The 24,803-nt window shown below is 44.7% G+C and overlaps 1 protein-coding gene across 4 annotated transcripts in view; it reads left to right on the top strand.

The window, feature by feature from the left end:
* The first annotated feature begins 2,017 nt into the window (after positions 1-2,017).
* The window catches only part of LOC127000330 (agrin-like), a 111,830-nt gene continuing 89,044 nt past the window's right edge, over positions 2,018-24,803 (top strand). The window contains exons 1-2 of one of the 4 annotated variants that reach the window (XM_050863944.1): positions 2,018-3,878; positions 5,231-5,266. In XM_050863944.1, the coding sequence (XP_050719901.1) occupies positions 3,335-3,878; positions 5,231-5,266 (580 nt within the window). In that variant the 5' untranslated portion in view covers positions 2,018-3,334. The remainder of the gene's footprint in view (positions 3,879-5,230; positions 5,267-24,803) is intronic. The other 3 variants (XM_050863930.1, XM_050863935.1, XM_050863955.1) reach the window with 3 other exon arrangements.

The raw sequence follows: 24,803 nt of genomic DNA on the forward strand, positions 1-24,803 counted from the left end.
TCCTCCTCCTCCTCCTCCTTCTCCTCCTCCTCCTCCTCTTCCAGTTTCTTCATAATCTCACTTTCTTTATTCATTCATTCTTTTCATTAATAATTTCCCCTTTCTTGTTGCTTTCTATTCAATTAAAGTTTCATTCCATTTTTGTTTATTTTTTTCAGGTTGAGATTCAACTCTGATATTTTATGTTTTTGTGGGGGCTTTCTTTATTCTCCCGTTTGTTTTACATACGATAAGGTGGAGGTTTTTTGTTATTGTCTCTCCTCTCTCTCTCTCTCTCTCTCTCTCTCTCTCTCTCTCTCTCTCTCTCTCTCTCTCTCTCTCTCTCTCTCTCTCTCTCTCTCTCACTTTAATTGATTTGCCTCCAATATTTCGAGTGTCAAAGCCTCCCACACCTGACCTTTTCCTCTTGTTTTCCCCCACGTGTTACTCTCTCTCCCTCTTTCTCTTTCTCCCCCTCCACTCCTTTCTCTCCTCTGTCTTTCATTTTCTTTGGTATTAGACCTTTCCCCTCCTTCGTCCTCTTCGCGTCTCGGTTCCCTTTCTATTCCTTCCTTCCCGTCGTTTTTATTTTTCATTTCTTTCGCTTCCCTCCAGTTACTGTCTCTTGCCTTCTCTTTCATTTAATTTTCTGCCCCTTAGCTGCCTTCCCCTTTCTTTTCTTCCTTTGGTTTTCTTTCGGTCTTTTGTTTTCAACATTCTCTCTCTCTCTCTCTCTCTCTCTCTCTCTCTCTCTCTCTCTCTCTCTCTCTCTCTCTCTCTCTCTCTCTCTCTCTCTCTCTCTCTCTCTCTCTCTCTCTCTCTCTCTCTCTCTCCTGCGAACCTGATGAGAGATAAAAATACTTTTGTTTGTTTTCATTCAGTTTTATTTTTTTTCTTCGTTTTTTATTTATTTTTCCTGTTCTGTTTCAAATTGTTCAGATCCTGTTTTGATTGGTTCCTGTGTTCATTTATTTCCGTGGGAGGGAGGGCTGAACACACACACACACACACACACACACACACACACACACACACACACACACACACACACACACACACACACACACACACACACACACACACACACACACACACACACACACACACACACACACACACACTCTCTCTCTCTCTCTCTCTCTCTCTCTCTCTCTCTCTCTCTCTCACACACACACACACACACACACACACACACACACACATAAACATGGCCAATATTCTGAACCTTAGACTCATCGTACGTTGAGTGAAAAATAGTTACCTGTGCTCAATTAATTCTGTTCTGGAAGGGAAAGAAAGTGTGTTTTTTCCGTTCATCAAAAAAAATAGAAAAAAAAAGAAAAGCAAGCTACTCCTGTATCCTGGTGCTGATTTTTCTTTATTTTTTTCGATTTTTTTTTTTTTTTTTTTTAGATAGCTTGTTTTTTATCGGTATTTAGTTTTGATTCGCTTCACTGTTTTTTATGAGTGAAGATTTTTTTTTGTAATTTCTTATCGCGTGATTTTTCTGGTGTAAATGTATTGACCACAGCTTTGACCTTGTGGTTTTTTTTCGATTTTTGCAGGGTTTTTTTTGGGGGGGAGGACACTGAATCCACAAACGAAATTCCGATTGGATGAGACGCTTTTACATGGCTACTTCATTATTTACGTGTGTGTGTGTGTGTGTGTGTGTGTGTGTGTGTGCGTGCGTGTGGGTGTGGGTGTGGCTTTACGATTTACCTGCATCTCTCACAAACTTTTCATTATCATCTTTCATTCCTTAAATATGAACTAAACAATTATGCAAGGAAATTACCCTCAAAGTGCTCATCATTAGGAATACTGAACACCAAGTCGCATCTCCCAACAGTAAACCACTCAGACCAATTATAATCCCTTTGGTTCTGTATTTTTACCTGAGGGTTGAATTATTTTTCGTGTGTATCACTATTATTTTGTTTGATGAGATATAGCATATGTAAGGGGGAGTATTTTTAGCATTTCTAGCCTGGCATTACTACTAACTGCTTTAAACAACTTAATGTCTACTAACTACTTAGCAAAATCTTTAATCTAATATCTCATGCTAGTGGATAATGGTTAATATTTCACAAGACCATTCTACTGAGGTCCTTAACATCCCTTACAGTCTCATCTCATCTCTTGCAATGGCAGTAAATGTATTCAGTTGGTTCTCTGGCTAATCAGTAAATGCAGTAGTTGAACAAACAGATACTAACATCTCTCATGCACTAAATGACTAACACTGCCTGCCGCCTCCCCTCTTAACACTGCCTTCCATTGTTGCAGAGTCCAGCGTCTGATTTCCCCAGCGGCCTTTGACTGATGAAGAGAAGAGCCGCTTCGCCTGCGTCTCCTGAAGTGTGCTAAGGCCCAGGTGAGGAGGGGGAGGAGGAGAAGGAGACCAGATACTATTCCTGCTCCTGCTTCTGCTACTACTGCTGCCGCTGCTCCTGCTACTGCTACCGCTGCTACTGCCGCTGCCAGTGCTAGTGCTGCTGCTACCTACTGCTGTTGCTGAACTCAGGAAGCTGAGAAAACAAAATGCTGCCAATTGGTGGGAGAAAGGGAGAGTGACGTTGTGCTAGTGAGAGCCATCAGAGCGGCGGCGGGCGTGCTGGCCAGTAACATTGTTTGAGGCGTTTGTGCTGTGAGGCGCCGAGGGAAAGGATGCGAGACCTGTGGCTCAACTGACTGTTACTGTGTCCAAGTCGACGGTTTGGAGAACATGCGGGGTGAATGATGTGGGGAACAACATCTCCCTGGGCAACTGTAAGAGCGGCAAGAGTCAGCTGAGGCCTCCGTGTGGCGGGATGGCCGCCATGTGAATGTGCTTCAGGCATGGGCGGCGAGCAGCGGGCGGCGCAGCAGTGTTCAGTGGAGCAGCCAGCAGCGGCACGTGTTCTGGACTCTAGGACTTTAGCGAAACATTCAGTATAAAGGTGAAAAAACTTACTTGAAAATTGAGTCGATTATTAGAACACCCATTTCAAGGCAGCAGAACACGACGGGCAGCGTGTCGTTCCCCTTCAACCCCTCGCGAGGAGGTGCCGCCACCCCCTCCCGCTGGTCACCCGAGACCACCAGTACGATTGCCGACCATGACTGGGGCGCGCGGGCGTGCGGGCGTCGTGACGGGATAGCGTTGCGGCCCCAGCATGCGGGAGGCGGCCCAAGGACACAGCCAGCGTCACTCCGCCCTTGGAATCACACACACGACCTGTACGCGCAACAGACATCGCCCTGTCGGCCGCCTCCTGCCGAATCATGAGATAGCGACAGTGGCGGCAGCCACAGTAGCAGCAGCGATTTCAGCTCTCACTACAGCGCCGCCAGACCACTAGACACCACCATGAGTAACGTCTACGCCGCCTACGGGCCGATGCCCACCAACATCGGCGTCAGCACGATGCCGAGACTCAACGGCTCCCTGGACCGCCGGGCCATCATGATGGGCCGCTCCGCCACGCTGGGCCGCACCAACCCGGCGCCCATGGGCCGCTACCCGCCCCCCACCCTGGGCTGCTCCTACCAGGACCTGCGCCGCTCCAGGGAGTACTTGGACATCAAGCACGGCCCCATGGAGCCGCTGCAGCCCTTCGACTCCATGAGCGTGGGCGCCGACATGCTGAGCGGCTCCCTCGAGGGCTTCCCCACGCCGCCCACCTCCACGCTGGAGCGGCGGCGCAACGGGGGCGTGGTGACGGGCTGCAGCGTGCACGGTGGCGCGGGCACGCTGAGCCGCCCAGGGAGCCGCCGCGGGTCACGCTACGACCTGGCAGAGGAGCCGCGGGGAGGGTGCTGCGGCAGGAGCTGCTGCACCCTCACGCTCTCCATCCTCGCCTGCCTCCTCATCCTCAGCGGCGTCATCGTCGCCCTCTACTTCTTCATCAAGAGTATGTCCTGGCAATCCTTGGCACCCCCCACCCTTTTCCCGCACCCCCAGCAACCCCCAGGCCCTGTGTGTTCCCTGCACCTCCCCGCTCCGCCCTCCTTGCACACACACACACACACACACACACACACACACCGCTGCCCTTCATGCTATGTAAATGAGCCATGATTTCATCGGCGGCGGAGATGGACTTGACACAAAAACACGCCACCACTCAACATATTTTTGCCAATCTCCTCGAGGCTTGCCCCGGTTTTCCCCTACACGAGCTAGTTTGTGTTGTTTACCTCCCCAGTCTGGATTTGCATGATATATGGAGTTTCTTGTTTTCCGTCCAACCCACGCATTTGCTTGTACAATGAAGGGCTCCCTCATTTTCTGTGTCGGTGGGTCGGTGAATGGCGGGCTGGTGCGCCGCCCTCCCCACACCATCACAGGCGACTGGCTGCATTTTATGTTTCTCTGGATTTGTCCTTTTCTGTGTGTTTTTGCTTTTTTTTAAGTAAGAAAAGCAATTGATTTTTTAATGTTTTGGGAAATGTTATTATTGTTGTTTTATTCTATTGGTGCTAGTTATTGTAGTAGTAGTAGTAGTAGTAGTTGTTGTAGTTGTAGTAATAGTAGTAGTAGTAGTAGTAGTAGTAGGAGGAGGAGGAGGAGTTTCTTCTGTTTGAATTGGTGTTTATGTGTGTGTGTGTGTGTGTGTGTGTGTGTGTGTGTGTGTGTGTGTGTGTGTGTCACATTAATGTTACCTTATTATCTGTTCACAGCTTTTAGGTAGTACTCATTATTGTCTTCTTTGGTTTCTGTTTTTATTTTCAGATTTTTCAAGATTCAAAACTTTTTATTTACTCATCAATCTATGTTTTTTTCACGTTCGTGTTACCAATATGTATAAGTGTTTTTCCCCCACTACTAGTTTTTTTTTATGTAAATGCACACTTCCGTCACACTTCTCTCATTCTCTCATTTCCTTCCCATTCCTTTCCATCTTGCCTCCTATCCCCTCTTCCCATCACTCTTTTCTTTAAACACTTCTTTACCCGTATCTCTTATCACACCACCTCCTATCACAACCTTTCATTCTTTCTAGTTCCTTCTACTTTCCAGCCAACTTCCTTTTGCTTGTTTTCTTGCCATCCTGCTTCCTATCCCCTCTTCTCATCCCTCCCATCTTCTAACACCTCTGTCACCATATCTCTTATCACCCCACCTACCATCACAACCCTTCATTCTTTCTGGCTCCTCTTTCTACTGTCCAGTCAACTTCCTTTTGCTGTCTTCCATTTGACCCGCCTCCTCATGCATTCCTCCTCTCCTGCCATACTAATTCTGGTCTTCTCATCCCCTCAGACGTGCCGTACGAGCCCGGACCGCCGATACAAGAAGGTAAAGTGCCAATGTCCCAGTGTACCTCCCTTGTATTGTGTGTACCTTTGTGTATGTGTGTGGGGGTGCTTGTGTGTGTGTGTGTGTGTGTGTGTGTGTGTGTGTGTGCGCGCGCGCGTGTGTGTGTAGAAGATTTTTTGTTGTTGTTGTGGCTTTTACTCCACGAAGGAAAAATGAGAAGGTAATATAAAAGGAGAGGTAAAAAGAAAAAAATATATATTCTGACATAAAAAAAAGACTTGTTACAGAATTTGTCCACCTAAAACATGTTATTTTGTGATTCTGTTTTATTTGCAAGGAACGAATTCGTCGACTCGAGCAAACGGGTGAATAAATCTACCTGATGTAAAGTTTTTTATTCATTTTATTTTTCAGTGCCGTGTAAGTAACGCATTATTGAGTATGTTTAACGTGTTTTATTGCCGTTTAGCAGGACTTTTATGGGCGTGGATTGATGGTCTTTCACCCTCTAATTGTGAAGCTAAACAATATACATTTATCTTGCCTGACATACAAATTTTATCACCAGCGTCAAATTATTATATTTTGTTCCTCTTCCAAAATGCAGAAACTTTACAACATCAGATTATTCACAACAGGAAACACGTTGCTGCTTTTTGGAACCATTAAACTCCCTCGTTTTAACTTAATTTCCACTGATTCTGAAGTTTATCAATTACTGTATATTTGTGGAATGGGAAGAGGAGCGAAGAAGTAAGGGAAGGGAAAGAGGAAGAGAGGTAGAAAGAGAGGGAGAAGGGAAAGTGAGGAAAAGAGGGTGGAAAGAAAGAGAGCGGTTAGCATGTCGAGCTACTTTCTTTCTTTTCTCCTTCGGCGTCACAATGTACGTTTTCTTTCTCGGAGCATCACGGCAGTTCTGAGATAATCGTTTTGTGTCGTGCTTTGCTGGTGGTGGTGGTGGTGGTGGTGGTGAGTGGAGGTAAGGTTGTCTGGGGAGAGGGAGGAGACAGGGGATGGGGGGGTCAAAAGAGGTATGAATTATGTGTGATCTCGTTTTGTGGTGTGCTTGCGCGCGCGCGCGCGCGCGCGTGTGTGTGTGTGTGTGTGTGTGTGTGTGTGTGTGTGTGTGTGTTCTTCCATTTCTTTCGCATTTTCCTCGGTAATTTCAGATACTTCGGCGGCACATCTTTGTATATAGTAAATAATAATAATAATAATAATAATAATAATAATAATAATAATAATGATAGCAACAACAACAACAACAATAACAATCTGTAATAACACAACAATCAAAACAAACAACCTATCACCATCACACTCTCCACTTATTACTTAACTATGCCAAACGAGAACCACTCACAAAACGCAAGAGACTTCACCCAATCCATCACTAGCACCAACACCTGTTCACACCAAGACGCCAACAGTCACATAACACGTACCAGCCCTCAAAGCCATCATCACAAAGATCTCACTGACTCATCTCGCCATGAAATTCTCTTCGCGCATATTCGGGTTGTGAGAAGAGGAAAGAAAAGGTACTAGAGAGTAGAGGAATGAAGGGAAAGAACGACGGAGGAATGTGGGACGGTGAGGGAGAGTACGGAAGGCGAAAACTAAAGGAAAGGAAAGAGAGGGGGGAGGAATGGAACTAATTCGTATTCGCCCCAAGACGTTGAATAAAAGGGGACGTCAAATATCCCTCTGTGTTATGAGATGGTTGAGAAGGGCGAGTTTTATAGGATCAGAGCCGGGTTATGCAGGCTAGCTGGTGAAACTCGAATGAATAATGTACGAGAGAAAGAGAGAGAACCATTGAGCACCGTAAAACAAAAGAAAAAGAAGCAGCAATACACGAAAAGAAGATAATTCAGATAACACGGAAGAGAAAATAGATGTGGCAATACGAAGAAATACACAAGAGAAAGAAACCAGACAACGCTTGGGAAAGAAACGCAAGATTGAGGAGAGTTCAGAAACAAAGAAGAAACAAACAAGACAAAAAAAGTCAGATTACACGAAAAAAGAAACAGATGGAGTGAATTTGCCGTTGGACGGAGGACACATTAGCGATAAATAATCCGAAGAAGCAGAATCACAATACGCAAAAAGCTTAAAAGAAGTAGAGAACCATATCCTTACTATCTGGCTCTCTGTTCCCCCATCTTGCAGTATCTCTTTTAGTACCTCCACGCGTCGCCAGGTCACGTAAACACATCCCACCGCCATGAAACTTGCTACAGATGTTACAAGTGGACCTTCCTGGGATGCTGAGCGCGTACGACCCTTCCTTGTGATGACCGATAGCAAGTGTACTCAGCCATATTGCACACGCCGGCAGAAGGATAAGCAGGAAGAATATGACAAGCAGGAGGAGGAGGAGGAGTAAGGAGCAACAGAACGAGCAGGAAGAATGGGTCAAGGAGGAAGAGGATGGGGAGGCGTAATAGGAGAAACAAAAAAAGAAAACAATACCAGGAAGATGTAAAGGAAGGAATAGAAGTAGAAGAAGAAGAAGAAGAAGAAAGAGCAGCAACAACGACAAAGCACTCGAAGCAACGAGACGAGTAATGGAAGCAAAACGAACACTTAAAGACCAGTAGGATAAGGAGGAAAAATTACAAAAGTTGGAGGAGGAAGAAAAGGAGAATAAGAAGAAAAAAACGTCCATCATTACCCCCAAGCAGATGGAGGAGGAAGAGGAGAAGAAGAAGATGGAAAGCAGCAGAAGTGGAGGCAGAAGGACCAGGATCTTAAAGGAGGAGGAGGAAGAAGAGGAAGAAGAAGAGGAGGCAGAGTCGTCTAGATTGCCCGGAGCGAGTGAGGGCTTTGATGAGACGGGTCTACATGATCCTCGCCGTTGTCAGCTGGTACTTGATCCTCGTCCTTGGCGCGGATTGGCTGCCCGCTCCTAATGCTTGATGTTGATTGGCCCTGAGCTATTGAGGCATAATTGGCTGGGTCTCAAGAACAGGAGGGAGGGAGGGAGGGCCGGTGTGAGAGGTAAGGGTGATATGTCAGGTAGGGAAGGTGATGAAAGGTGAAAGTTAGGATGGTTAAGGAGATTTGAGAGGTGAGATGAGGAATAGTAGACGTGGTTGGCTTAATCTGAATGGTAACAGAAGTAGAGACGGGAGGAGATATAGAGGAAGGGTAGATAGGGGAGATAGGCAGTGCTGTATTCCTTCTTCTTCTTCTTCCACCTTACCTTATCTCCCTCGCATGACAATTCCTGCATTCCTTTTCCTTTCCGTTCCTAGTATTCTCATTCCTCTCAACAGACTCCTCGTCCTCCTCCTCCTCCTCCTCCTCCTCCTCCTCCTCCTCCTCCTCCATTTTCAGCCATTCTTTCATTCATTTCCATTCCCTCTCTCTTCCCTCCTGACTCACTCCCCCTCCTCTTCCTTCAGTCTTCAACCTTTCCTCCATTTATCTTAAACTTCCTCTTCTCTCTCTCTCCTTCCCTCCTCTCTTCCTTCCTTGGTTCCTTTCCTCTTATCTCTCCCTCCGTGTCTCTGCCCTATTTCCTTCCTCTGTGTGTGGAAAAGAAAGCCTCCTCTTGCTCAATCGATGATGGGTGGCGTCGAGAGAGAGAGAGAGAGAGAGAGAGAGAGAGAGAGAGAGAGAGAGAGAGAGAGAATTTTGGGGCATCCGTTTAGGCCACGTTAAAGCTCATGTTAAGAAAGGAACACACACACACACACACACACACACACACACACACACACACACACACACACACACACACACACACACACACACACACACACACACACACACACACACACACACACACACACACACATCCCTAAGGTTCACTCGCGTGTCATTTTTCAAGTAAGTAATTTAAAACAGAGATAAACAAGGAGGAGGAAGAAGAGGAGGAGGAGGAGGAGGACGAAGGAAAGATAAGCTTGCTTTAGATAATTAAAGGGCTTAGGCTCCCCCCCCCCTCACTTTCTATATCTCTATCTCTCGCTCTCTATCTATCTATCCATCTCTCTTTCACCCTTGCATCCATACCCTTCCCTTACACCCTTCGTCCCTCTCATTACAGACGCCTCTAAAGCAGCTCTATCTCGTCTTCCATCCCCTCGACTCTCTGCCTCCTCTCTTTAGCTCTGCCTTTCCCCCTTTCGATCCATTGATGCTACCCGGAACCCTCTCAGCTGGAAGTGAACCCTCATTAAGCCCGGAGCCCGTCTCGGAGATCTGTTTGATGGGGCTTCCAATCCGTTGCGCCGTAATTTATGTGAACCGTTAGAGAAGGCGCGTCTGGGCGAGTCTATACATGTCGTCACCCGGGCGGAGTTGTCTCGGAGTGGCGCGGTTTGTCTTGGTTCGGTTTGGTTTGGCTTCTTTTGTGGGGTTGGATTTAGGTGGGGTTGGGTGGAGTTTGGTTGATTGATTTGTCTGTAATGTTGTCTTCTGTTTAGTTACATTCTTCTTATGCTAACAGGGTTTTTTTTTTCAGTTACCTTCATTTTCTTTTCTTTTTCTTCTACCTTTATTTTCATTTTTTTTTTTTTTTGTATTGCCTTTTCTGGGGTACCTACCTATGACTCTTTTGTAAGTTTGTGTCCTTTTTACTTATTTCTTTTTCCTTTTTCCTATTTTCAGCTTTTTTTTGATTTATTTGTATTTTGATGTTCTCTTTGCTGATCTTTTTTTTCGTATTTCCAGTTTTATTTATGTTTTCTTTATTCTTCTTCTCTGGGTTTTTTTCTGTCCCGCTTTTCTCTCTCTCAGGTTTATCATTATTTGTATATATTTCATTATCGTCATATTCACTGCGTACCTTATGTCACTTTATTATCCTTTTTCTTGTTTCCATTTATCTTCTTATTCTTTTATTTCATTTTTTTTGGCATTTTTGCTCTTCCATATCCTACACCTCCTTTTTTCTTCCCCTTTTCACTCCTCTCTGTGTGTATGTGTGCGTTTATACGTATATATATAGGTAGGTAGTTAGGTATATAAACTGCGTGTGTACCTGTGCAACTTGTGTGTACCTGAGGGTGTTCAGGAGGGCAGGCGGCGTCCCACTGGTGAACAGATGCGAAAAGTTGGACTCTGCCTACTTTTTTAGCGATGCACGTGACCTGGTAGAGGGGAGACGAGAGAGAAGAGGGGGGTAGAGAGAAGGGGGGGAGGAGGGGAGAGAGAGGAGGGGAGGAGGGAAGAGAAGGAAGGGGGAGGGGAGAGAATGTGGGGTTGGAAAGGTTAGAAGGTGAGAGAATGAGTCTGACGGAGGAAGATAAAGAGGAGAGACCAGGAGGGAAAGGGAGGGGAAAGCAGATGGGGAACGGGGGAGGAAAGAGGAGAGAGAGAGAGAGAGAGGGGGGAAGGAACGGAATGGGAACGGTATTGAAGGTGAGAAAACAAGTCAGATGGAGGGAGATAAAGATAGAAGAGTAGAGAAGGTAAAGCAATTAGATAGGAGGAAGGAGAGAGAAGGAAAAGCAGATGGGGAACTGAAAAGGGAAGGTGATGGAAAGAAAGAAAAGGGAAGGAAGGAAGGGAAAGGAATGGGAAGGGTATTAAAGGTGAGAAAACACGCCAAATGGAGAGAAATAGAAGATAGGAAAAGAGTAAGGAAGGTTAAGCAAAATGGAAAAAGGGAGGAGAGAGAAAGGAAGGAAAAGGGAAAGGCACTGAAGGTAAGAAAACACGTCAGGTGAGAAACATAGAAATCGCATATGAGCAGGGAAGGGAAAGTAAATAGAAAAGGGAAGAAAAGGGAAGGAAAATAAGGTGGTGAAAGCAATAAAAATGGAATAGAGAGGTGGAATATTACTGCGTATGTATTCTTTTTGTGTGTGTTTTATTTTCACCTCACAGCAAATCAACAGTACCTTTTTTTCTCTTCTTTTTTGGCCTAATGACCCCAAGAAGCGTATAGAGGGAGAGGCCCCACGAGGCTTTTAATCCCCACTTGACCTGAGGAAGAGTTAAGAATGAGGACAAAAGGAGAGAGACGGACCGCGCGAGAGAGAGAGTGTTTGATGAGGGAAGGTACGAAGGAAGGAAGAAGGAGGAGAAGGACATGGTAAAGGAGAATAATTTGGACTTCATTGTTACTTCTTCCTTTTTACCTCTCTCTTGTTTTCTCTTTTCTCTTTCTCATTTATTTACATACTTACTTAGTCATCAGTATTCATTTAGTTTATACAAAGGATAATGTTTGAGAGAGAGAGAGAGAGAGAGAGAGAGAGAGAGAGAGAGAGAGAGAGAAACATTCACATCTCTCTACATCAAACACATTCTCCTCCACATATTCAGTGGCATCTCTATCTCTCTCTCTCATCTCCCAAACTCTTCTCCTCCTCCCCACTTTTTCCTCTTCCTTCCCCTCCCTCCCTCCTTTCCTCCTTTCCTCCCTCTCTCCCTCCCTTCTGTCCCCAACAAAGTGGTTTTCCAAGCTCTGGCTTCACAGGACTTCACAGGATATCCCCCTCGGAGGAATCCTTTGACCTGCAGGATCCTCAGTTACCAGCGATCCTACTTCTTAACATATTTCACTCCCTAATCTGTTTATTTTCACCTTTCTGCCACAATTCGCTTTTATGTACATCAGGATCTTGAAAGGTTTAAAGTGTCTTTCTTTCATCTGATATATTAGCTTTCTCCTACCTACTTCTTTTTTTTCGTTTCTCTATTCTTTTTGTCTAATATTCCTTCCTTCATTTTCTTTAATTGTTTTTGGACTTTGAGAGCTTCACCATGCAACTCTTTTATCTCATTTCTTCGCTTTCTTCTATGTGTTATTTTTTTCCTTGTTTTTTATCATACTGCTACGTCTTATCTATCTTTTCTTCCTCTTCAGATAGTTATTTTTCCTTCCACTTCTGTCATTTTTATTGTGTCTTCTCTCTCTCTCCATCTATTTGTCTATCTATATCTATCTATCTATCTATCAGTCTTCCTCCACACCTTGTCTGCAGGTAATAATCAGGTCAAGCCAGTTAGTAAGTTTCAAGAGTTTTTTTCTGAGAGCTAATTTTCTCGCCTCACTCACACCTTCAGCCTTACGCGAAATTGGTATACCTGGAGGGACTTACTCACCTGCGAAATATCTCCTGGTCTTTCTCCTTTTCCTCCTTTTCCCCTTCCTTCCTGTTCAGTTTTGTTTGTCTCCTGTTTTTATTCCATTTTATTTCCTCTTTTTCGTTACCTTTTACTTTCCTACGTTCTTTCCTAACTTACTCCTCTTCCTTTCTTCCTTTTTCTCCTTTTTATTGAGAGAGAGAGAGAGAGAGAGAGAGAGAGAGAGAGAGAGAGAGAGAGAGAGAGAGAGAGAGAATTAAAGGTGTTGCACTACTTCCAGCTAATGTAATAGAGAAGGAAGGAAGGAAGGAAGGAAAGGGAAGGAAGAGAAGGAAGGAGAATTAAGGGAAGGAAGGAATGGCAAATGAGAGATTTAACGACGAAACCGCAATATCGTAAAGCGAATTAGAGAGAGAGAGAGAGAGAGAGAGAGAGAGAGAGAGAGAGAGAGAGAGAGAGAGAGAGAGAGAGAGAGAGAGAGAGAGAGAGAGAGAGAGAGCATGAAACCTGATAAAATGGTGGAAATGGAGCGAGAAAAAGAAAAATTATCATTCTTCCACATTTTTCCTTCATCCTTGCCTCTCAAATCCTTCCTCATCTTTCCTCTCCTTCTCTTCCTTCCTTTTTTCCTTCCTTCCTTTATTCTTTACTTCCCCACTCTCCTCCCTCCCTCCCTCCCTTCATCCATATTTTTTCCTTCATCTTTAACTTTCAAATCCTTCCCCCACTCCTCTCTCCTCCTCTTCTTCCCTTCCTTCCTTCCTCTGTCCTTCACTTCCTTCTCTCCCTCCCTCCCTCCTTACTTCCCCACTCCTCTCTCCTTTTCCTTTCTTCCTTCCTCTGTCCTTCACACTTCCCCCTCTCTCTCCCACCCTCCTTACTTCCCCACTCCTCTCCTCCTTACTCCCTTCCTCTGTCCTTCACTTCCCCCCTCCCCACTTTCCTCTTCTTCCCTCCTCCTCCTCCATCCTTCTCGTTAGCCGCCATTCACTCCTAAGCATCCTTTGTTATGGTAATAATTCTCCGGCAAACGATTTAAAGCTAAGAACTGCGCTGATAAAATGTGTTAGAGCGGCAAACTTAATATTATGTATCGAGTTATATATTTTTTTTACACTCTTGATTTTTGTGTTTTGGTTATTTCGTTTTCTTTGTTGTTGTTGTTTTTTTTTAAAGTGTTTCTGATAAGACGATGTGTTGAGGATATATAATCTTGTGGAGTGGCATTTTTGTGGTGGTGGTGGTGGTCGTAGTGGTGATGGTTGGTGGTGGTAGTTGTAATAGTAGTATCTCTCTCTCTCTCTCTCTCTCTCTCTCTCTCTCTCTCTCTCTCTCTCTCTCTCTCTCTCTCTCTCTCTCTCTCTCTCTCTCTCTCTTTCTCTCTTTCTTTCTTTCCCTTGGGCTTCACAACTACCTGGAAATCAGTAAGAGAGAGAGAGAGAGAGAGAGAGAGAGAGAGAGAGAGAGATGTGCAGTGTAAAGCCTTAATAGGATTCCTTTCTGGTGTAAACCGAACAGGTGTGAACCGATGGCGTACACACACACACACACACACACACACACACACACACACACACACACACACACACACAGAGAGAGAGAGAGAGAGAGAGAGAGAGAGAGAGAGAGAGCGGAAGCAATGAAAATAATAGGAAGCAATTCAGTTCGGATTATATGATTTCTTTTCGTCCTTCCTTTCGTTTCCCTTTCATGCAATATCCCTTTTTTCAGAATCTATTCCAAAACAAACATCCGCTTACTTTCCATCCGACCGAAACCCGGAATATTAATCGTCTTTGTAGGTAACTCAAAATGGAAAGGGAAAAAAGAGCCGGAGGGGAAAACAATATGAAAAAAGTGGATAAAAATAGGTTTACATGTAGCCAGAATTTTTCCACCTGCTCCCTCGATCTGATGGGAAAGAAGGATTGAGAGAGAGAGAGAGAGAGAGAGAGAGAGAGAGAGAGAGAGAGAGTTACGTGAGGAATTAAAAGCGAATACGGGAATGCAGTAAAGGAAGTGATGGTAGAAATAGGGGAAAGAGAGAGAAACAATTTATATAGGGAGAGAGAGGCAGAAGAAAAACCAGGGTGGGAGAGACGAGAAAGAAGAGGAGGAAATGGAAATAGAAGTAAAGGATAAAAGTGAAGGAGAAAGTAGGATGCCGAAAGAGAGATAATGAATGACAAAAAAACTTTCATTATGTTGTTACTACAGAGCTATTTCTTCAGAGGTACGATCATTGAGAGCGATTCGGGTGCTTTCGTGGTGTGATGGTTTGGCCAGCTTATTCTAATGCATCGGGGCCATTGTGTAAGGGCTTAGTCCGGCGCAGTAATGGACGTTTCTTTGACCATTAATGTAATAGCAGTGACAGAATACAGTAGGAACAATGGCAATATTAATAATGGCAGATATAGTAATGATGGTAATATTTCATGAACTCTAAGGTCTTCGCTATTCATGTTTCATTTACACCATTAGCTCTTCACCACCTCACCCTCCTCCTCTTCCTCCTTCTTCTCTTTTTTCCTCTTCTTCCTCTTTCCCTCCTCCTCCTCCTTCTTCTCCTCTTCCTCTTCTTCCTCTTCCCCTCATCCACCTCCTCCCCCAGCGTGAATCGAGGGGGAGCAAGCACTGAGCCAGCTAACGGAAAAAATAGGGAGGGAAAGGGGAGGAAAGTAGGGAGAGAGGGAGAAAGAAAAGAAGAGGGATTTAGGGAGGGGAGAGAAGGGAGAAAGGAAGAATGGACGGAGAGAGAGAGAGAGAGAGAGAGAGAGAGAGTAACGATGAATAGAATGTTGTCGAGGCAAAAATATACGAAAAAAAAATCAAAAGAAAAAAAGAAAACTGGAAACTATACAAATTAAAACAAAGACAAAAGACAAACAACCAAAACAAAAAAAATACGAAAAAAAATAAAAACAAATAAGCAAAATAAAAACACGAATAATCCAATCTAGAAAATAGTAAAGAAAAATACGGAGAAAAGAAGAAGAAAAAGGAGAAAGGTGTCTTGACTGGTGTGGAAGATGAGAGAGAAGGAGGGATAGAGGGAGAAAGAGGAGTGAGGGAGGGATAGAAGGAGGAAGACAGACTACACTGTTTCCACCTCGCCTCGTAAACACAACTTTCCCCGGCAGTAAATCTTGTCAAAATTCGCCTTGTCAGGCCAGCGCCACTTTACACTTTGCATCTCTTCAGAAAGCATGGAAGAGAGAGAGAGAGAGAGAGAGAGAGAGAGAACAAGCAGGTAAATTTAGAATCCAGCTAAATGTATGTGTATCTGTATGTGTGTGCATATAAAAAATAATGTGTATTCTTTGCCTTCTCCTCCTCTTCCTCTTTCCTCTTCAATCTCTCCCACGTCCTCTTCATCCTCTTCCTCCTCCTCCTCCTCCTCCTCCTCTTTTATTTTCCATTCACAGCATCTTCTAAAATTTTCCCATCTTCCATCTTCCTCTGTCTCTTCCCTTACCTCCTCCCCCTCCTCCTCCTCTTCCTCCTCCTCTTCCTCTTGTAATCCATTTCACCCAACCTTTATCCCTTCCTCCTTCTTCCTTTCCATCTCCTTTCCCATCTTCTTCCTATTATATTTTGTTTTCTTTATTCCCATTCTCTTACCCCTTTTCTCTTACTCGATATTTTTTTTCCCATGTCCTATATTCTCCTCTTCTTAATCCTCTCTTCTTCTCTTACTCCATTTTCGTTTCACTTCATTCTTTTCCTCCTTCTCCCTGTCATTTTACCCCCTTCTTTTCCCTTATTTCGCTTTATTCTCCTCTTTTCTCTCCTCTCTTTCCCTCCTTTCTTCTCTATCTACTTACTGCCCATTTTCTCGTCACCCTTTTCTTTTCCCCTCCTCTCTCTTCTCTTCTCCCTTCTTCCCCTTTTTCCCCCCCTCGTCCGCGGCCCTCTCGCTCTCTCCCCACATCAAATCCTTACACCCATAGCTCACGGATTTTCTGGTCATTCTGAGGAACATTATCTTGCTGTGTGGAGAAAAAGGCCTCTCACGCTGGTTTATAGCTTGCTGAGAAGGGAGAGAGAGAGAGAGAGAGAGAGAGAGAGAGAGAGAAAGACGTTATACACTTAAAAGAGACATTATGTTATGTCTTACCTTATTCATTTCTTCATTTCTTTCTCTATTTTTCTTTCTTCTATACATATTTCTCCTACATAGATTTTCATATCGCTTTAACTTGATTTTTCTCTCACCTCCCCCTTCCTTTTCCTTCATTAATTAAGTTTGTCCTTGCATCTCGTCCTTCGCGTATTCCCTTCCTCCTCTTCCGTATATGTATTCTCCTCCTTTCGTTTTTCTCCTCCCTCCCTCTCTTTCTCTATTTCTCCTTTCCCTCTCCCTCCTATTTTCAGAACGCAGACTTATTTATTTTCATCCTTTTCCCTCCTTGGCATTTTCCTCCTACCTAGCTTCACCTTCAGCCTTTCTTCCCTCCCTCCTCCCCGTCCCTCTCCCTCTCTCCCTCCCTCCCTCCCTCACGTCTACACAACAGCGAGCCTCCATAAACCCGAGGAGGAGGAGGAGTGAAGGTAAGGAGAGAAGGGCGGAAAAGTTGGTTCAGGTTTTTTTTTCTTCAATCTCATTTTATTTTATTTTTCGTTGATAAAATTTGCTTAATATCTATCTTGTATAATTTCGATTTATTCGGATGTATTTTTTTTCTTTTATTTTCTTATTATTATTCTTTTCTATTTTTTTGTTTTTGTTTTAGTATATTTCCCTTTTCTTTATTTTTTCTTCCTTTTTCGTATGTGTTGTTGTTACCTTGTTTCTTATTTCTTATTTATTCTAGTCTCTCTCTCTCTCTCTCTCTCTCTCTCTCTCTCTCTCTCTCTCTCTCTCTCTCTCTCTCTCTCTCTCTCTCTCTCTCTCTCTCTCTCTCTCTCTCTCTCTCTCTCTCTCTCTCTCTCTCTCTCTCTCTCTCTCTCTCTCTCTCTCTCTCTCTCTCTCTCTCGCGTGTTGTTTCGGTAAGGCAGGATGATGGATGAGCAGCATGCTTTAATTTCTCGAGAAGTTTTAATCCTCTTATGTTTAATTTGCATGATCCAGTTTTGCATCTGTCCCCTTCCCTCCCCATCCCTTCCCTCCCCATCCCTTCCCTCCCCCATCTTCGCCTTCCTCATCCCCCTCTCTCGTCCCTCTCTATCCCTTCCTTTAAATCACGGCATGTGTAGATTTGTGAGGAGTTTTTTCTCTTCTATATCATCATTAATTTTTTGGGTCTTTTATTCCTTTCTTCATTCATATTTATCTCTTACTGTCGTTTTGCTCTCTACTTTCCCTTGCCTCACTTTCACTCACCACCACCTCCTTCCTTAGTTCCTCTCTGTTCCTCGTCTTTTTCTTCGTTCTTCTACTCTTCCTTTCCATCATCACTAGTAATGCCTTGCCAAAGTATCCATCTCTTCGTCCTTCCCAACTCCCCTCCCTCTCATCTTTCTTTTTCACTCCTAACACATACTATCTCTCTCCATTCCCTTCCTCCTTGCACACCTCTTCACTTGCCCCTACCCTTCCCTTCCTCTCCCTCTCTCCCTCTCTCTCTTCCTCCCTCCCTCCCTCCCTCTCTCCCTCTCCCTCTGGCCCTCTATTATCTCGCGAGGTGTAGTGTTTTATTTTGGGCAACGAATAAATATCTTTGGACATGTTCCATTACACTGACCCACCCCCCTTCCCCTCCTCTTCCCCTTCCCGATCCCCCTCCTCTCTTTTCCCTTCCTCCATCCCCTCTCTCCTTTCTCCTCTCCTCCTCCCTTCCTCTCCAGCCTCATCGCTCCATCCCCATCCATCCTCTCCCTTCATCCTTTCCTTCCTTTCCCTTCGTACCCCCTCATCCCTCTCCTCCTGTCTTTCCATCCCTCTCTCCCCTCTTTATTCCCCATCACATACTCTCTTCTTTCTCTCTCAACCTTCACTTCTTTTACGTCTATTCTCATCTTCCTTGTTTTTTTCCCTCTTCTGATATCCATTTTCTCTTATTAATACATCCCTTTCACATTCTTCCTTTTGTTTCTCCTTCCAATCTTCCCCTTCATCCCTTCTTTCCCTTCTCATCCTCTATCATCTGTTATTCCCTTACGCTTAGCCTCCATTCCCACGACCTTTCCTTCATTCCATCCCTCTTATGCCTCTCCCATATAAAGCTCCATTATCTCTCCCTTCCTCCCTCCTTCCCCGTCCCTTCCTCATATTATTTATATATCACCGAAATATGAGAAGAGAAGTAACGTTATGACAGATGCTATTAATCTCACCAACCTGTCACGTTCCTTCACACCTCCTCTTTATCTTTTTCTCTCTCTCTCTCTCTCTCTCTCTCTCTCTCTCTCTCTCTCTCTCTCTCTCTCTCTCTCTCTCTCTCTCTCTCTCTCTCTCTCTCTCTCTCTCTCTCTCTCTCTCTCTCTCTCTCTCTCTCTCTCTCTCTCTCTCTCTTACTCAGTTTGTTTTCCTTCCCTCCGTTTTCCCCGTAATTCGACCTAAATTAAGTAACTCGATTTTACCTCAGTCTCTTAATCTTCCTCACATGTAAATCATCTCCCTTGACCTCCTCCTCCTCCTCCTCAACCTCCTCCTCCTCCTCCTCCTCCTCCTCCTCCTCCTTCTCCTATTCATCATTCTCATTCTACATTCTTTTACTTCCTCCTCATCTTCTTTCTTCCTCCTCCTCCTCCTCCTGTTCCCCGACATAAAGGAAGTAGAAGAAATAGTAATTAGTGTTTGGAAGCACTAACAAGAACTCGATGGTTGCGTCATTAGTGTGTGTGTGTGTGTGTGTGTGTGTGTGTGTGTGTGTGTGTGTGTTTATGGCAGTTCACTGACACACACGCACACACACACACACACACACACACACACACACACACACACACACACACATACATACACACGCGTGCATACCTGTTCCGTGATCGTGGGCGTGACGTGAGCGCACCTGGCGAGGAATCGTCTTCTTTGTTCCCTTTGTGTCTCACCTGACGAAGTAATTAGGGGCGCCCACCTATGCCAAGGGACACGGGGAGGAGGGAGGGGAAGAGGTAGTTTTCAGGCGGAGGCTAAAAACAAGGAAGGAACTTTTTTTACCGAGTTGTTTTCAGTACGACGTTTTTCAGGGAGGCTTTTTTTTTTAGGGTGTCATTTTTTGCTGGTCTTTTTTTAGGATTGCTTTGAGAAGGTATTTACAGAAGATTGATATTAACGGAGAAAGAGAAGGAGAGACAGACAGAATGACATATTGACACAGAAAGGAAGAAAGAAAGAAAAAAAGAAGGAAAGAAAGAAAGAAAGAAAAAGAAAGAAAGAGAAAAACAGGACAGACAGACTTACAATCAATCAAATATATATAAAACTGACAACATTTACACAAGGCGACAGAAGGACAGAGTTTGGCAGATAGACAGACAAACATCTTTACTCATTTACAATTCAACATCTCAAGACAGAATATAAAAAGAAACACGACGAATAATGACAATAATGTTGTTAATGCTGAAGCAGACGAACGAATGAACGAATGCATGAATGAATAAATGAAAGCCCAGAGCGAGGAGCGGATGAAGTGAAAATCAGGCGGAGTGGTGGACGAGAGAGCAAACAGCCGATGGAAGTGAAGTGGAAGCGGGAGCAAATACCTGTTGGAAGTTTCAGAAATCAAACAAACTTGTCACAATTAACTCCACTCGGTACAGCGACGTCACTCAGCAAATAGTTTGAGCGATAAATTGAGGGACTGAACCGTTAAGAAAAATATCGAAAGCGAGAGAAAGATAGATAGACAGACAGATAGATAGAGAGTAAAATATAGATTGAGAGAGAGAGAGAGAGAAAAGGACGACGAGGCACAAATCTGAAAAGGAAAGAAAGGGAAGGAAGGACAGAAGGAGAAGGAGGGAAGGAGGAAGGAGAAGGAAAGCAATAAACCGCTGAAATAAGAGAAAATTAGAGGAAACCAATGGAAGATGTAAAGGACGAGGAGGAGGAGGAGAGGAGAAGAAGGAGGAGGAGGAGGAGGAGGAGGAGGAGGAGGAGGAGAATTGTTGCAGAGAGACGAATGGGAGATGTGGAGGTGGTGATTTTCCTCCTGATTCTATGTCGCTTGGAGGAGGAGGAGGAGGAGGAGGCAGAGGAGGAGGAGGAGGAAGGAAGAAGAGAGAGAGAGAGAGAGAGAGAGAGAGAGAGAGAGAGAGAGAGAGAGAGAATTCATGTTTTCTTGGTTATTCGAATGTGGAAAATTTTCTCCTCAAACGAAATAATGAAATTAGCACAAGGAATTAGTTTGACATGGAAAAATAACTTGAAAATTTCTTGATGGTTGTTGTAGTAGTAGTAGTAGTAGTAGTAGTAGTAGTAGTAGTAGTAGTAGTAGTAGTAGTAGTAGTAGTAGTAGCAGTAGTAGTAGTAGTAGTAGAAGTAGAAGTAGTAGTAGTAGTAGTAGTAGTAGTAGTAGTAGTAGTAGTAGTAGTAGTAGTAGTAGTAGAAGTAGTAGTAGTAGTAGTAGTAGTAGTTGGTGTTGTATGAGTAAGAGCTGTAACAAATTCGAAAAAAAAACAGGTAAAAGTAAAAAGCAGTAACAAAAATAAAATAACTTCTAACTAAAATAAATCCACAGTAATTCTAAAATACCTGAAAATAACAAAAAATTAACAATACAAAATAATAATAATAATAATAATAATAATAATAATAATAATAATAATAATAATGCTCTCAGGGTCTCGATGTCAAAGAACAGAACTTCGCCCATCTCACCTTTATGCAACCAGCTTTCCTTCTTTTATCCCACCCAAGACAGCGGCGTCACCTAGATAATTACACCTGCCCTGCTAATGACCGCTGCAGCCTCTGATTACCTTGCCTGGCCTGCTAATTACCTGCAGGGACACTAATTATACCTGCTCGCTGGTCCTGATTGAGCCACTTTTTTGGCCTTCAGAGGTTAATGGAAAAGTGAATGAGTGCGGTTCGCGGTGTGTTGAGGTAAATGAGATTGAGGGATTGGGAGAGGAAGGGAGGCGAGGGGAGGATGGAAGGGAGAATGAGGTGAGGGATCAACGTGAATGGATATGGAGGGGAGAGGGGATACGAGAGGACAGATAGAGACAGAGGGAGTGACGGGACTGGAAGGGAGGAAAATACAAAAAGAGAGGGAACAGAAAGGTTGAGATAAAAGGGAATATAGAAGAGAGGAAACAGAAGAGTAAGGAAGAGCAGAGAAGGTGAAGGGGAGAGAGAAGAAAAAGGAAGGAAAGGCAGAGAGAGAGAGAGGAAGGACTGGTTGAGATAAAAGGGAATAGAGAAGAGAGGAAGTAGAAAGGAGTGAGAAAGAGAGAAGATGAAGGAAGAGAGAAGTAGTTCGTTGTACATACACACATACATATGCACAAACACACTTTCACACACACACACAATCCACCTCACCATACCAGGGTCACTATAACTACAATCACCTTACACCCTCAGATCCCCCCCCCTTTCTACCTCCTCTCATCCAACATAAACAAGATATCCTAACATCCATCCTCGGCCCCGTTCAACTCCATCTTCAAGCCCCGGTAATGTTGTTTGTCACCCTCGGGTATCAGTCGGGGCGGTGTTGGTGGTAGGGCGAGAGGACTTAACCACCATGTCACCCCCAACTCTCCACCCCCCCCGCCCCGCCCCGACCCGCCCCTTCGCCCCGCCCTCCCGCATCCTTCACTAGATTTGCATACTGTTGGCATTGTTTTCCCTCTCGAAGGCAGCTCAGGACGTAAGGATTTGCATTAAAAAGCTCCATCTTGTTCCTTCCCTTCCCTATCCTCTCTACCTCTTCCTCCTCATTTTTACTCTTTCTCGTCCTTCTCTTCCTCCTCCTCCTCCTCCTCCTCCTCCTCCTTCTTCTTCTCTTACAACTTTCCCCATCGCTTGACTGTTGATCTCACTACCCAAAGATTTGTAGAAGTTGAGAGCTGGAGAGATAGGGAGAGAGTGACAGAGAGAGATAAGGGTTGGGTGACAGACAGACTGGTAGAAAAAAACACGGACAGACACACACACACACACACACACACACACACACACACACACACACACACACACACAGAGAAACAGACCGACAAACATATACAGACCAGATAAAATTCCCACAGACAAACAGACAGCGCCAGAAAAAGCAAACCAATCGATAATATAAATAGAAATAGACGTAAGAAAACAGACACGAAGACAAACAGAAAAAGAAAATCGGGGGACATGGAAGGGATTCAGGCAATAGAACAGCGAGACAAAGTTAGGCAAAAACAAACAGAAAACTCTCTAAAGTCAAGCCAGCAAAGAAAGAAAGTAAAGGAGAAAAAAAAGGAATTATGGAAGAGACGGAGCGTGAGTTTGGGGCGTTGTCTTGTGTGTGTGTGTGTGTGTGTGTGTGTGTGTGTGTGTGTGTGTGTGTGTGTGTGTGTGTGTGTGTGTGTAGGCAGCCTTAATACTCTCTCTATACACACATACATTCGCATTCCTCGCCAGGGCAGCTTTAAGCCTTCTCCTCCCCCTTACATAAGCTTTAATACAAAAAAACACACACACACACACACACACACACACACACACACACACACACACACACACACACACACACACACACACACACACACACACACACACACACACACACACACACACACACACACACATAAACACACAAACACAAAAAAATACTTCTACACCTAAATATTCACTTTTTTTTCACGCTCACATTCACGTTCACAAATATGGAGGGACTTTTTTTCAGGTAACAGCTCAAGGTTAATACAGGAGAGAACAGAGAACAGGTCTAGAGGAAACCGTCCAAGTGAATCAAGAACGAGCTCCGGGGGGCAGCATGAGCCAAGAAAAGATACCGCCACTATAAAACACTTGCCTGCGCCATGATGGGCTGGGGTCGACTACCATCAAGGCCCCTCAAGAAAGCCTACCGACACGTAAAAAAAATAATAAGGGAAAGGGATCAAGGTAAAGGGAGAGGGGAGGGGAGGTAGGAGACAGGGATGATGTGAAGGTTGAAAGGCAGGTGTGAGATCAAAGGTAACATACACAGGTAGGTTAGGGCATGTGACGACAATTAACAGCGAGCAAGGTCAAGCAAGGGCAGGTGTTATGATTAAGAGAGCCAAGTTAGTCAGGTCAGGTCAGGTCAGGTTACGTAAGGTCATATCAGGTCACTAAAGGGGTTGATTTCCTGTTTTAAATCACGTTGATGAAACATATGTTACAGGAGAGGTGAATTGATGAAGGTAAAAATTTAAAACGAATAGATGGACATTGTGAATAATAGAAAAAAAAGTCTCTCTCTCTCTCTCTCTCTCTCTCTCTCTCTCTCTCTCTCTCTCTCTCTCTCAGCTTAATTGCTTTTTGTGCACTTCGTAAATGTTAGAGAGAGCAATGCAGTCCTTTGTGTGTGTGTGTGTGTGTGTGTGTGTGTGTGTGTGTGTATGTGTGTGTGTGTGTGTGTGTGTGTGTGTGTGTGTGTGTGAGGGATATGAGAAGGCGTGAATGAGGGCGTCAGTCATTGAGTAGGCCACGCAAGGATGACCTTCCCCTCCCTTTCCCCTCTTTTACCTTTCCTTCCACTTCCCTTCTCTTAACCCTCTCCCTCAGGCTATTTCCTTAACCCCCTTCTCTCTCTCTCTTTCCCTCTTCATTTTTCTTCTTCCCTCTTCCCTCGCATTAGTTCTCCCCTCTCCCCTTCTTTCCCCTTCCCTCATTCTCTCCTCTCCTCTCCCTCAATCTCTCCCCTTCCCCTCCATCTTCTGGTCTCTCGTTCTTCTTCCGCTCCCGTTCCTCTCTCTCCCCTTCCCTCTGTTTCTCTTTCCCCTCCCCTCCATCTCTCTTTCCCCTTCCCCCTCGTTCTTCTCTCGCTCCCCTCCTTCCCTTCACTTTCCCCTCCCCTTCTCCTTCTCTCACGCTCCCCTCCCTCACTCGTTCTTCCATTTGCTTCCCTCACATGTCCTTCCCCTCCCTCTGTTCTTCTGTTCTCTCCCCTTCTCTCTTCCCCTTACCCTCGCTTCCCTCCCTCACTTTTCCCCTCCCTCACTCTTTCCCCTTCTCCAACTCTCGTTCTTCTCACTCTCGCCTCCCTCACTCTTCCCCTCCCCTCGTTCTTCCATTTGCTCCCCTCAATTGCTCCTTCCCCTCTTCGTGCTCGGCGGCTGAGGGGTCGAGGAAGAGGGGAGAAATACGGTACACTCAGAAGCAAATGCAATTAAAGGAGCGTTTCTCTTGCGTCTCGCGAGGCCAATACTCTCTCTCTCTCTCTCTCTCTCTCTCTCTCTCTCTCTCTCTCTCTCTCTCTCTCTCTCTCTCTCTCTCTCTCTCTCTCTCTCTCTCTCTCTCTCTCTCTCTCTCTCTCTCTCTCTCTCTCTCTCTCTCTCTCTCTCTCTCTCTCTCTCTCTCTCTCTCTCTCTTCACTGTTCACTGTTTATGACGTAACCAAATCACTGGACGTAGTCTATCTTGATTTCCAGAAAGCGT

This window comes from Eriocheir sinensis, chromosome 2, assembly GCF_024679095.1.
Source record: "Eriocheir sinensis breed Jianghai 21 chromosome 2, ASM2467909v1, whole genome shotgun sequence".
NCBI classification, from domain to species: Eukaryota; Metazoa; Arthropoda; class Malacostraca; order Decapoda; family Varunidae; genus Eriocheir; species Eriocheir sinensis.